The sequence below is a fragment of the Lathamus discolor genome, chromosome 4 (assembly GCF_037157495.1).
Source record: "Lathamus discolor isolate bLatDis1 chromosome 4, bLatDis1.hap1, whole genome shotgun sequence".
Taxonomy (NCBI): Eukaryota; Metazoa; Chordata; class Aves; order Psittaciformes; family Psittacidae; genus Lathamus; species Lathamus discolor.
This window is the reverse complement of record NC_088887.1, coordinates 9454610-9468040: the sequence shown is the minus strand read 5'-3', so window position 1 is coordinate 9468040 and position 13431 is coordinate 9454610. Positions and strand designations below refer to the sequence as shown.

The 13431-nt window shown below is 47.9% G+C and overlaps 1 protein-coding gene across 6 annotated transcripts in view; it reads left to right on the top strand.

Moving 5' to 3' along the window:
• The window catches only part of TMEM39A (transmembrane protein 39A), a 28763-nt gene that overhangs the window by 12769 nt on the left and 2563 nt on the right, over positions 1 to 13431 (top strand). For 4 of the 6 annotated variants that reach the window (XM_065676333.1, XM_065676331.1, XM_065676334.1 and 1 more), the window contains 6 exons: positions 6196 to 6376; positions 8276 to 8498; positions 9872 to 9955; positions 11298 to 11440; positions 11846 to 12194; positions 12987 to 13174. In XM_065676333.1, coding sequence (XP_065532405.1) covers positions 6264 to 6376; positions 8276 to 8498; positions 9872 to 9955; positions 11298 to 11440; positions 11846 to 12194; positions 12987 to 13174 — 1100 coding nt within the window. In that variant the 5' untranslated portion in view covers positions 6196 to 6263. Of the gene's footprint in view, positions 1 to 1480; positions 1500 to 6195; positions 6377 to 8275; positions 8499 to 8521; positions 8679 to 9871; positions 9956 to 11297; positions 11441 to 11845; positions 12195 to 12986; positions 13175 to 13431 lie in introns of those variants that run through there. The other 2 variants (XM_065676335.1, XM_065676336.1) reach the window with 2 other exon arrangements.

The window sequence follows — 13431 nt, the reverse complement described above, 5'->3', positions numbered from 1 at the left end:
GTGTATCTTCTTTCCCTCAATTCACAAAGACTTGAACTCATCTGCATTCTGAAGAGGACCTCTGGAAATCTTTCCCTTACACCCCCTGAAGTAAGATCTTTGAGGGGATTTTTAAGAAATGTGTAGGATTTGGGTTGGAAATCTCTCTGGTTTTAAAAATGGCTTTTTCAACCTCTTGGATAGTTTTGTTGCTCTGGAGTATTAAGAACTTAAATCTACGTCCCCTCCTTAAAGAGCACATCAGCAAAATGAGCTGTGCACTTTAACCTGGAGAGGTTTTTCCTGTAAACTTTACTTTTCTGCTCCCATTTTTGTCTGTGGGTATTTGAAGCACAAACGGCAAGTGCTGTCTTCAGCTTCTCTTTAGCTACAACTTCTATTTTCCCCCTCTAACGTGTCTGCTTAGCTCTGGCTTTCCTTGCTGAAGATGCCTGGAATGAGTCATGAAATACACATGTAAATTCTTGCCTTTTTCTTGCTACTTTCACCCTTCTGTTTTGACACGTGTGTAGAGGACTGATAGATGGAGCTGTGCTGCATTAGAAAAGCCTGTGCTGACTTGGCCTTGCTGGGTTAGTTTTGTTACTACAGAAAAATCCCTTGGTCCTTAGTCACTGAGCAAAGCTTAGCCTTGCTGGTGCATCACCTCATGATGGGGATTCACCACCCAGCTCTGTCCTTCTCACCCACCCCTGGGATGTGCTTCGTGGGGGCTTCTGCCTCTCTCCACACCGGATCTCCTTCTTAATTCATCGCTCCATGTGGCATGAGGACTTGGAAAATGTGCTGACTTGGGAGATCTCCTGCTAACCGGTTTTGCTTCCCAGCCCAGGGCCGGGCCTTTGGAGCCAGCCTGAGTTGAAAGGTTGTGTTGACTTAGTGCTGCGCAAGCCAAATATTTAGTTTTCCATCTGATAACCTGTCAGTTGTTTCCTCCCTCATAACAACCTAATGCTTTTTTATTCCCAAACCAAGTTAGGGCTTCGTCCATGGAAGTTCTGCAGCTTCTTGGCTTTCAGCGTAGCAGATGTGAGGGTGCTGACAAGGTGGCCTCGTGGCATGGATGCCGCCATTGCTGCTCCTCAGCTCTGTTCTCAACCATTTCAGTGTGATGGTGGGTGAAAGGGTTGCCAGCTTTATGTCTTGTTTTTCCAGCTGCCAAAATGGTTTTATTTAACATAAATAGAGGCTCACACTAAAAGGAAGTAAAATCAAGCCATAATAACCAGGACTCACAGGAGTTCAAAAGAAAATTTCACTATAAAGTAGATTTGCTGATAATTTGCTAAGACATTTGGATTGCTGGACAAATGCATGTTTGGGATGAGGTTGCCCAGCTACAGTGACTTGAAGTGAGGACATGAGTTATTGAGAGACCTTTTTACATTGCTTGTTTCAATTTCACAGACTGATGGGGGTAGAGGAGAGGAAGAGGAGAAAGAGCTGTTTGTCTGCCAGCTGAAAGTCAGCACTGTTACAGTACATACTTAATCCCAAAGGTTAGAGAATCCCACCCTATTTTTCTCCTCCCATCCTTCCAGAAATGGTTTCACCAGGGGCTGGGAACTCTTTTTCCAGCAGTGCTGACAAGGTTTTATAAATAAGCCACTGCTGGGGACACAGTGATTTGTCGTCACCTGTGGAGTGAGAACAGGGGCTGTGCTGGGGACAGAGCCTTTTGCTTGGCTCAGGGTGAACTGTCCAGCTTTTAAATGGTGCCTTGCCTTTGTGGTCCAGGAGCTTGTGCCTCAGGGCTTGTCCATATAGTCCAGTTCCAGGATACGCGTTCCTTTTTGAAGCAAAATAACCTAGAAGCCAGTGCTCCTGACAGCAGGGGACAGGCAGTGGCAGCAGCAGGGAGGAATTGAGAGAGACCAGGACACAGGAGTGCTTTGGGGATGGGCAGCACTGAATGGCTGCTTCTGGCACTAAACACTAGGAGCTTATATATTGCTGAGGAGAAGGTAGGCAGAGCTCCCTTGCTAACAGCAACAGAGGCAGCTTGTTGCTTCACCCCAAGATGTCACACACTTATTGACAGGAAAAAGGCTGCTTTGGTCAAGACATTACAGTGAGACACTTGTGGTCTCAAGTGAGGGTGGGCACGTTTCCCTTGCTGCTCTTGATTGTAGCTGGTTGTAGGACTTGTGGAGGCAAGGAGAGCCTCTGGAGTGTTTTCCAAGCTCTGCAGCTAGCTTCCCAAGAGGATTGAAGGCTTTCTCATATTAAAAAACATCCACACCATCAACATAACTGGCTGAGCATTGTAGAATTTCCAGCAAAGGGATGGGGAACCAGGCAGACTTTTCATTCTGATGACTCACTGACTCTCTCCTGATTTGCCTCTTGCAAGAGCTGTTTGGGCAGCTGCTGATGCAGGAACATGATGCATTGGTCCCTGGGGAGCAGCACGGAGCTGTGTGCTGCTTCTCCTCTGAACTGGTGGATAGTTCATCTGCCTTGCTCTTCACCAATAAAGCCTTGCTCACAGCTGTGGTTCTTGCCTAGGGAGCTGATGGAGAGGAGGAGTGTTGGTGCAGACAGACAAAATGCCCAAGTGCTTTCTGTAGTCTTAAAAGCAAGAATTTGAAATCAGAGGGGCTGATGCATTACGTTCCTGGATCTTCTTATACCCATGTCACAGCTGAAGGTTTTGTGTGTGGTCCCTCTCTAGGACCCAAGAGTTGCCCAAACACATGTCCATTCTCTTTGTGAGGACAGGACCACTGTTCTATATTAGCTCCACAGATCCATCTTGTGTGATGTTATGATGCCCACGTGGCCTGAGAGAGAAGATCTTGTGAGCTCGGCAGCTTGTCTTCTGGGGGGTGTTGGAGATGGAAGGACTACAAGTATGCAACTTATTTTGAGTGAAATTATGGGTGAACTGGGAAGACCTCAGAGCACCTTCCAGTATCTGAAGGGGGCTGCAAGGATGTTGGAGAGGGACTCATCGTTAGGGACTGTAGTGATAGGACATGGGGTGATGGGTTCAAACTGAAACAGGGGAAGTTCAGGTTAGATGTAAGGAAGAAGTTCTTCACTGTGAGGGTGTCCATGCACTGGCACAAGTTGCTCAGAGAAGCTGTGGCTGCCCCATCCCTGGCAGTGTTCAAAGCCAGGAGCAACCTGCTCTAGTGGAAGGTGTCTGTGCCCATGGCAGGGGTTTGGAACTGAATGATCTTAAGGTCCTTTCCAACACAAACCATTCCATGATTCTATGAACAATGTGGAATCACATTAATGGACTAAAGAGTCTTGTCAGGAAGCTTTTCTTTTCTATTACTCAGTTTTTGTGCCTGTGACTCTATAAAATAAGCTTCCTGGTGGGGTGGGGACTCTGCAAACAGAGAAGGGAGCGTGGTAGACTCCCAGTGTGCTCTGAGGCTCTTTATTAACGCTTTGTGTGACTTGGATGCACACAGGAACATTATCTGTTGGACTAAAGGGTCATGGACACTTTTTTTCCCCCCATGTTAGGATATTTTTTACAGTAGAATCATGCCTTTGTTTATTAATTGAAAACTATTAAGAGGCTTTTCCCATGTCTGTCTCCTCCAAAAGGAGAGTTGTTCATTGGTTCAAGGCCAAAACAAGCAGACTTGGAGTCAAACTGATCTGTAATCTCCCTGCTTTGTTTCACTTTATCTGGGGAGCTTCAGTGTGGCTGGGTTTACAAAACAAAAGCAAACAACCCAGGGATGGTTCTGAGGCACATTTTGCTCTAAGATTTAGCTGATTTCATTCAACTCCAGTGAAGTAAAGTTATTTAAAACTTGAGGAACAGCCCAGTCTGTATGTTCACAGATCACTGTGAAAGGGCTTATTCAAGTGCAGTTAAAATATGGTGCACTGATGTTCAGGAGGGCTCCTTTCCACAGGCATTCTTTTTGAGTGGTAGAAACCTACATTTTACTGGTTTGCAAAGCCAGAGAGTGGGAGTACAATTGCACAGTGTTCAAGTGACTGTGTGGGTGAGCATGTGGAGCGTACTAATGGGATAACACTAATATTAATGGGACACTACTAATGAGAGCTGTTAAATTATTGACATGTATTACTGAATGTGGCATCAAACACCTTCCACTGTTAATAGCACTAATCGGACCACCAGCACATTGCGTCTGTAATCAGAAACATCCTGGAGGTTGAATCACACTGTTTTAGCTTCCACAGGCCTGTAATAGCTTAATCTGTCTTAAAATGCTTCCGAAAGTTGCTCCTTTTAGAGGTTTTCCTAATATTTTTCTTCATCTTAGCAGCTGATGTAAAGTGTTTGGATGCTCTAATGAGTTCTGCAGTGTCTGTTGCTGCCCCTGCTCATCTGCTGTACACAGGAGACTTTTCTTCTGTTTATATTTAATTCATGAAATACAGATATTCCCAACTAATATTCTAGAACATCCTAGAGAAACTGCTCTGAAAGCTTTAGTCTTGACTACAAAGAGAAGGTAAAGGAAAAGAAAGGTAAGGAGGGCTTCAGTTCTCTTGTGTCCTCATTGGAATTAGGAGAGTTTTGAAGTCTGCCAAAACACATTCTTTGCTTCCAACCCCAAATTATCCAATGTTTGCTCTCTCCTTTCATGTCATTTCACAACTCTTTTTGGGTGTGCATGACCTTCATGTGGCTATGTGGAAAGCATTCAGCTTTTGAAACATCTTGATTTTTGTGGAAATACTGAGAATTGGTTATTTGAATCAGCCCAAAGGATGATTCTATGAGGGAGTCCAGTTCTCCTGCACACTGCTCATGGGCACAGTGTGACTCACTGAGCACACACTCAGCTGTGATTCCTCAGGGGTTTCAAGGAGGTGATAACTGAGTTCTGAAGGGATGGGTTCCATCTGTAAATTCAGAAGCTAGATACAGAGTTTCCTGGAAGGCCAGAGGTGCTTTTTTGGATGCTGGTTTAGTTCTGACTATGCTACTTTGCTAAAAGGGCAGCTGATGAGTTTCCAGACACACCAGACGCCTTGCAGTGAGATGCTCACTCAGTGTCTTGATTCTGTACAGCACGAGCAGTTAGAATGACTTCCAGATTCACACTCTCTTCTGCCTGCTGGCCATCAGCAACTTCTCCAGCTGCAGAAATCCTTCAGTGGCATGTGGAAACCAGGGAAATAAAAGCAGTCATATGGGAAATGATAAAGTCTGTGCCAGAGAATCCATCTTTGTTACTGATCTTCAGAGCTGCCCAGCCTCTCATACTCATTCAGTTTAAGGACCTCACTGATTTAAATGTGTCACTTCAAATAAATATTTAAAGGCTTACTTTTAACTTTCTTATTTCTGGTTTTTGAGGGCTGGGGTACGTGACTACCTATATGAGTTGAAGTACATGCATACATGAGTGTTTTGCTGCACTAATCTGCTAACTAGAACCACATTTAAGTGGACCTCCTACCAGGCTTTCTTAGCACAGAAGGGATCATATAGAAGCCTAGAATGGTTTGAGTTGGAAGGGACCTTAAAGCTCATCTGGTTCCAACCCCCTGCCACTGGCAGGGAAACCTTCCACTAGAGCAGGTTGCTCCAAGCCCTGTCCAACCTGGCCTTGAACACTGCCAGGGATGGGGCTGCCACAGCTTCTCTGGGCACCCTGTGCCAGTGCCTCAGCACCCTTGCAGGGAAGAACTCCTTCCTTGTATCGAATCTAAATCCACCCTCTTTCAGTTTAAAGCCATTACCTCATGTCTGGGCTTCTTGATCAGAACCATGCAGTTAACTTCACGGAGATCAGCCTGTTCAGAGCTCTGGCAGAGGGGGTCAAATCATCCACCAGCACCAGAGCCTGTCAGTGTGTTGGGTCATTAAAAGACCTGTGAAGCTGTAGTAGCCCCATGCACGAGAACAGGAAGAGGGCTCTTCCCAGGCTTGCTTTTGACATGAGGCACAGAGTAGTGTGTTCACCAGCACTGGCCATGCTCCTTGTGCTTTCCAGCCCACAGGAAGTGCAAACAGGCACTGATGGCTAATTTAAGCAGCTGCTTTTAAAGACACAGTGTCAGTGATATCCATTCAGTGTATGCAACGAGGCTCTGATCTGGTGCCACTGAAATACCACAGTGCTTTAGGGTGGTGATGGATGCCCCACAGTGCTCTGAGTGTGTGAGTGGATTCCTTTTGCATGAACTCACTTGGTTGGGGTGTGAACTAAGTTTGCAGCTTAAATGATGTTTCTGCCTCCTTTGCAGACGTCGGAAAGCTTCAGGATCGTGGAGTGGGTCTCAGGGAGGCACTGGAAGTGGCTTGGTTCCTGGTCATGCCCGGTGGAAGGAGGGGACCCAGCCGGCAGCAGCTAAGCCGTTCAGCTTTGCCTTCTCTCCAGACGCTGGTTGGCGGGAGCTGCGGGAACGGTGCTGGGCTGAGAAACAGGTGAGGACAAAGGGGGGTTTGTGGAGATACCTGTAGTGGCACCAGAAGCTGAGGAGCTTTGATCCACTCTGTGCATGAGTGTGGTTAAAGTGAGAAACGGGAACCTTGAGCCCTCTGCTGTGGCATTAGGAGGTGGCCCATCCAAGAAGGAACATGCCCTGCATGACAGACATCTTCCAGCTTCTCCCCTGAGCTCTGCTGCCATGATTCCCTTTATGGCCCCTCTCATGACTTCATGCATTAAAATCAGCCCTGTGGGGAGGATTGTGGAAGTGGTCACGGCCACCCTTCCCTGCTCACCATGGTCGCAATGGCCAGGGGTGGAATGGCACAATGCTCAGATTGTCCTTCCCTGCAGCAGTCGCCAGAGCAGTGAGTCCTGGCAGGTGATGAGTTCTTGCCTCTCTTGCTCACTTGTCTGCAATGCTACAGGGAGTCAGTGTGACCCATCAGAGCTCAGCTGTGAGTCCCCTTCCTACATGATAGAAAGGCAGGGCTGGAGGATGCCTGTCTTTTGGTTTAGTCCTGCTGGCTGCAGATGAGACTAATTCAGTTGGCAAAGCTCCTCTCAATTTTCTGAGGAAGTTGGAGGCTGAAAAAAGAACACACAGTGACATTTAGATCTCCACATTTGGCACGAAGACTAAAAAGGCCCAGTGTTACTTCCTTCCATACAGAAGTTAGCAAACTAGAGAAGCTCTGCTGTATGCTGAGGCCCTGATCAACCTGGTATAAGTTCATCCTTACAGAGTAAAGAGATCCAAGCCATTTAGCTTTGGCTTTTAAAGACTTCTCTGGCTAGGACAGATGGACAGATGTCACACTCATAGCTTCTTGAGCAACAAGTGACTGTTTAGACCATGGAGTCAGTGCTTCAGGGTCCTGGGCAAGTGCTGTTTGTCCTGGTTGCAGTCAGACACAGCAGAGTTTGTGTCTGAGCTTCCTCCATCCATTCAGTCTGCTGGAGCTTTTAGTTGTCCTGTCCTCCTCTGAAGGCTAGGAAAAAAGGAAGTGTGAGAACACTTGAGAAGTCAGTCTCTAGGAAGTGGCTGAACTCCTCTGTTCCATTTTTAGTTACCCCTCACAGAGGAACTGTGAGCAGAGGAACGATGGACACTTTGCAGTGCTGGAGAAAGAGGCTGGGTGCTACTGTAATGTCTTAGTGATGGGTGGGAGGAGTGAATATTCATAGGATCATAGAATGGGTTTGGGTTGGAAGGAACCTTCAGAGGTCATCTAGCCCAACCCCCGTGCAGTGAGCAGGGACATCTTCAACTAGATCAGGGTGCCCAGAACCAGCCTGGCCTTGAATGTCTCCAGGGATGGGGCATCCACCACCTCTCTTTGGCAACCTGTGCCAGTGTTTTACCACCCTTAGTGTAAAGGATCTCCCCTCTTTTAGTTTAAAATCATCACCCCTCATCTTATTACAACACGCCCTGCTAAAAAGTCTCTCCCCATCTTTCTTATAGGCCCCTTTTAAGAACTGAAAGTCTGCAATAAAGTCTCCCTGGAGCCTTCTCCAGGTTGAACAACCCCAACTTTCTCAGCCTTTCCTGATACGGGGAGGTAACATTAAGTGCTCAGTCTGGCAGAGTCCTCAATGCTTGTTGCTTGGAGTTATTTCCTCACTCTGTGTACTTGACTTCCTCCATCTACAAGTTTGGTCTGCCACAACAGCTCAATCTGCTGCCTGGAGAAAATGCTGAATGCTGGTTTTGGCTGAACTAGGATAAAGCTCACCACCAGTCTTCTGCCAGAAATACGAATGTGAGACTGCTGCCACCTCTCCTCTAGCAATGCCCAGTCCCAAATTCACAACCTCAAGCACTCCCTGTCCTGCAGAATGGTAGAGATGATGTAGGATGTTTACCAAGTGAGTGCTGTGTGTCTCCTCAGGAATGGTAGTGCCATCAGCCTCTCGGCGCCTCCCATCACAGCGCTGATCACTCCAGAGCCTGTCCGTCACTGCCGCATCCCTGAGCTGCCGCTGGATGGGAGCCTTCTCTTTGAATTCCTGTTCTTCATCTACCTGCTGGTAGCCCTGTTCATTCAATACATCAACATCTACAAGACTGTCTGGTGGTACCCATACAATCACCCTGCTTCCTGCACCTCATTGGTGAGTTCCCCAGCAAATAGCATCACTCGTGCTTTTTCATTACACAGCTTCTTTTCATGCTTCCTCAGGCCAGGAATCACCAAACATTTGACATTAGGGGAGTGAAGGAGATTTCACATGCACCCCCATCAGCCAGGACCACGTCATCCCCCATTTTACAGGGGAGAAAATACACAGAAGGTGAGAGAGAAGTGCCAGCAGGCCTCCTTCAGTGGGCATTCGTTGCATGGCCTAGCTAGATCCTAGGGTTTGAAATGGAGTTGAGACTCCAGGAGCATGCTGTCTGCTGCTGTGGGTGCCCCTTCACAGTGGAAACTGAAGCAGAGCCTGAGAGAAGGAAGATGGTGCAAGTTTTCATTAGGATCTCACAGCACATTAGCAGCAGAGGAGTTGGGGAAGAGATCCTCAGCTTATGTCAAGCTTCCAGTCTCCTCAGTTTCAGTCTTCTTCCTGGCCCAATAAGGTGCGCAGTATGCCAGTGACCTGTACCTAAGCCAGCAAACCTCATGTGAGTGAAGCTGGCCTCTGAAGTGGTCCTTCAGTTTTTATTGTGTCCTTGCTGCTTGGAAGCGTGAGGTGGTTCCTTAGTTAACTATACCGGCAGGTGGTGCTGGTGTTGCGTTACCGGTTTTGAGTTCAGCTCTGCCATGCTGGACACAGCTTGCTTTAAACAGAAAGTAGTTTGAGGCTCCCTACCCGAAAGGATTTAATGGTCATTTGTTCCCATCAGAAATCAAGCGTTCTTTTTCACCCAAAATGGCCTTGAAGTCCCAAACGGCAGTATTCACACTCTGCTAACTGTTCTAGCCACAACACATTTGATAGCTTCCTTGAAAAATCAGAAGGGGTCCAAAAACTATATCTAATTTGAAGAAGCCAGAGCCAACATTAAACTTCTGATACAGATCTATGGCTCATGAAGATGACATTTCTCAGGTCAACGTGATTATCAGGAAACATTGGTCACCACAGACCATTTCTGAGACCAAGAGCTAAAGTGAGCTGGTGTGCTCGCCCTGGGCTCCATTTCATCTGCCCTTGCTCTGGTTGCTCGTTGGCTTTTCCAGGGATGACTTGCAATCCTGGTCCAAGATGTCTCTTTGACCACAAAAACACCTGCCTGAAGGGTGGGTTTGTTTTCAGTGGAAATCTCTCCATGGGAAGGAGCCTCCATGTGGGGAAGATCTTACATCTGGAGACATTCCTGTGTTACCGATGTTTATCTGTTCTCCCTCATCCCTAACAGAGAGACTTGGGGAACGCTTACCCGAGGTCCTGGTGCACTCAAGCAGGCAGCTTTCCTGTCCCACCCCAGCTGGGTGGTTCCAGAGCCCCTTCCCCTGGTGAAGACCCTTTTTTCTTTCCTCCTTCAGAACTTTCACCTCATTGACTATCACCTGGCGGCGTTCATCACAGTGATGCTGGCGCGGAGGCTGGTGTGGGCCCTCATCTCTGAGGTAACATAACCATCTTGGAGGCTTCCTCTCCTGCCCCTGGTACTGGTTGCAGAGCATGACCATCCGTGGCCTCAGAAAGTTCTGCAAGTTGGAGAGCTGGAGGGTTTCTTCCCCCCAGAACAAGTCTGGGTGTGAAGGACTAAGATTTTTGGGGATGCCTTCTCCTTGAACCCATTTGTGTCCTGCAGTATTGGGTAACTCGGTTGCCTCTGCAGATAGAAGGAGGTGAAGGAGATGCTCACACTTGCTTCTTTATCCCTGCAGGCCAATATTGTACCTCACTATCTCCAGGCAGAGAAGTGGCTGAGGGAATTGCAAGTCAGTTAGCAGAAAGACAAATAGGGAGTTAGCCAAGAACGAACAGGAGATGAGAGGAGAAAGGTCAGGAGGAGGATGTCTGAGTCCACTGAAGTGAAATAGGAATAGGTGATAGAACTGCTTTTCCCGTCCTGGTTACTCAGTAACTCTAGGCCTCTGGTCATGCCACCTCAGATTTTGAAGACCCTCTGTTTGTGAGAGCAGAACCAGGCCAAATGTATGTTTGACAAAGGTCTTTTTGAGGAAGATGGAAGTTCTGTCCTCTGAAATGGTTAATACAACACAAGGCTAAGCAATACATTTAAAAACAGATAAAGGAACCGTTGTGTCCTGTCGAATGAGTGAATGGAGAAGATGGGATCTCTGAAGTTCTCCTTTCATCTCTTGATTCCTCTCATTTTCATTTATGCTCCCATTCTCCATAAAACTTCTTGCACATCCCATCTAAGAGCTGTAGCCCCTGAGAACCTTTCGATAGTTCAGTTACCTTCTCCCTCCTGGAGATAGAAACAAGCTTTCTCCCTTTCCTTTCCAAGGTGGTGCCTCCTCAATGGACTGCAGCCTGTACACCCAGTAGATGAGGGCTGGAAATCTAGCTTTGGGGTTGCCAGGATGCACCATCTTCTCCTCCCTCAGCTGAGAACTGTGACATGCCAGTTCTTTAGGGAAGTGAATGATGAGGCATGATCCTTCTGAAGGAAAGAGGAAGAGGAAATGTCTCAGACTTTCCTGGACTATCATCTGATAAGGGACTGGAACAGAAGTATTTTCTACTTTGCAGACGCTATTTTAGCCATGCCCCACAACTTGTGCTTATTTGAATCTTGGATTCTGTCAATGCTGAATAAAGTCAAAGATGTTCACCTTTGTAAGAGGGTCAGCCTCCTGCTTCAGGGAGGGAAAGGGCAGCCATTCATCCCTCACAGTGCCTCCTGGCACCATTCTCCTGCTCCACAGGCACCCCCTCTGCTCATGTTCTAACACTTGTATTCCAAGCTGCTGAATGGTTCTTCTCCATTTGCAGGCCTCTCAGGTGGGTGCAACATCAGTGATTCACTACATGGTGCGCCTGGTGCTGCTCACCCTCTGTGGATGGGTGCTCTGCTGGACTTTGGTCAACCTTTTCCGCAGCCATTCAGTGCTCAACCTGCTCTTCCTGGGCTACCCGTGAGTGACGCTGCCTGGTACCTTCAGGGTGAGGGGAGCAGAGCTGCTGGGGGTGGGTGGATGAGCCTCTATGGGAATCAGAGCTGTTGGCTGTAATTGAGTTCCTCACCTTGTCATTAAAGTGGCTGAGGAGGTGGCAGCACTGAGTTGATGAAGGAATTGCCTCAGCATGCTGTTTGTATGGTAGGGGCCTTTACTGTGACCAAAGACTGAGCCATTGGGATCATTGGTTTCACAAATAGGATTTAAGAAAGCTTCTCTTTTGAAGCCTCTAGACTTTTACAGGGGAGAAGAGATGGCCACTAGCTTATGGAGTGAGGGTTCCCCTCATCTGCTGAGAAGGTGCCCCTGCTTTATGTTGGGTTGTCTGTCATTTCAGCCCTTCATTTCTTTCTCTCCCTGCAGATTTGGTGTCTACGTTCCTCTGTGCTGCTTCCACCAGGACAGCAGAGCACAGCCCCTACCTGCAGACTGTGATTACTTGGTACAGGACCAGATGGTGGATGATGGGGCTTCAGCTGTCAGCAGCCTGGTCAAACCCAAAGATTTCCTCTCTCTTCTGTGGGAGTCCCTGAGGGAACAGTTCAATAACCCCACGTCCATCCCCACCCACAGTTGCCCCCTTTCCCCAGATCTCATCCGCAATGAGGTGGAGTGCCTGAAAGCAGACTTCAACCGCAGGATCAAGGAAGTTCTCTTCAACTCTCTCTTCAGTGCCTACTACGTGGCATTCCTGCCACTGTGTTTTGTGAAGGTAGCTCTCGCCTGGCTCTCTCTGTGCCCCTGAATGTTGTGTGAATTGCTGCCAGGACAGATTCCTGGTTAATTCCCCTTTTCTCTGTCTCCCCTTTGGCAGCCCGGATAGCGGAGCATGGCTGCATCCGGAGTGCACTAGTACTGCTCCTGGTTGGAGGATAGGTATTGCTGTAAATGTGATGCACCTCTAGTCCCATCACCCCACTTACTAACTCCCCTCCTCCCACCCCTGTCTTAGGCAGATGGATAGCTGTGTTCTTAGAAAAGGCAACCTCTTGTTACCCATCTCAGATCCACCATCCTGGCTTTCGAGTGCTTGGATTAGAGGCTTTGGTGGTCAGCCTGTTAGAAAACAGAGCCAACTAGGATGCTTGGCAAGCTAAATCCAGCAACCTCATGTCACTGTGGGAGTTGTATTTTGCAGTCTGTTGTCTTTCTAACTTGAACAAGCTTCAGTTGGTGTAGTGAAATGGGCAGAGTCCCACAACCCATGTAGCAGTCTTGGTGCAATTGGTGCTCCTGGGGCAGTTCTGTGGCAAGCAAATCCTGTTGTCACCTGCTGCTGGAGGAAGAGATACACCAGCTGCAGCATCAGCCCCTGCCCTTTCTCCTTCAGGTCAAGGAGAAGGGAGTCTTGAGTGTTTCCTAAACTGTAACCTTCTGAAGCCACCGGTCCAAAAGCGCATGTCTGTAATGTGTGGTGTGGGTTTGCTGGATGCACTATGTCCATTGTCGTTCCTCCCTTTGCTTTGTGACAGTGGTGCCAAGTTCTTGTGTGATCTTTTTGCAGAGTACCCAGTACTATGACATGCGCTGGTCCTGTGAGCACCTCATTATGGTGTGGATCAACGCCTTCGTCATGCTCACTACCCAGCTGCTGCCTCCCAAGTACTGTGACCTGCTCCACAGATCAGCTGCCCATCTTGGCAAGTGGCAGAAACTAGAACATGGTTCCTACAGCAATGCTCCACAGCATATGTGAGTGTGGGGATGGGGAGGGCTTAGTACATCCTAGTAGATAAGCAACTACTAGCAGTAATTATCTACTGAGGACACCTCCATTCCATGTGAAACTCTGCTGGTCTTTCTGTTCCCTAGAAACAGAAAGATCTGCTCTAGAGAGCTCTCTAAGCTCCTTCAATCACTGCTGGTTCCTTCCCAGAAACAAATGTTGAGGTTTTTCTTAGCCACTGGAGAAGTAGCTCGGGCAAGGGGTGACCCTCTCCAGTGCAGTG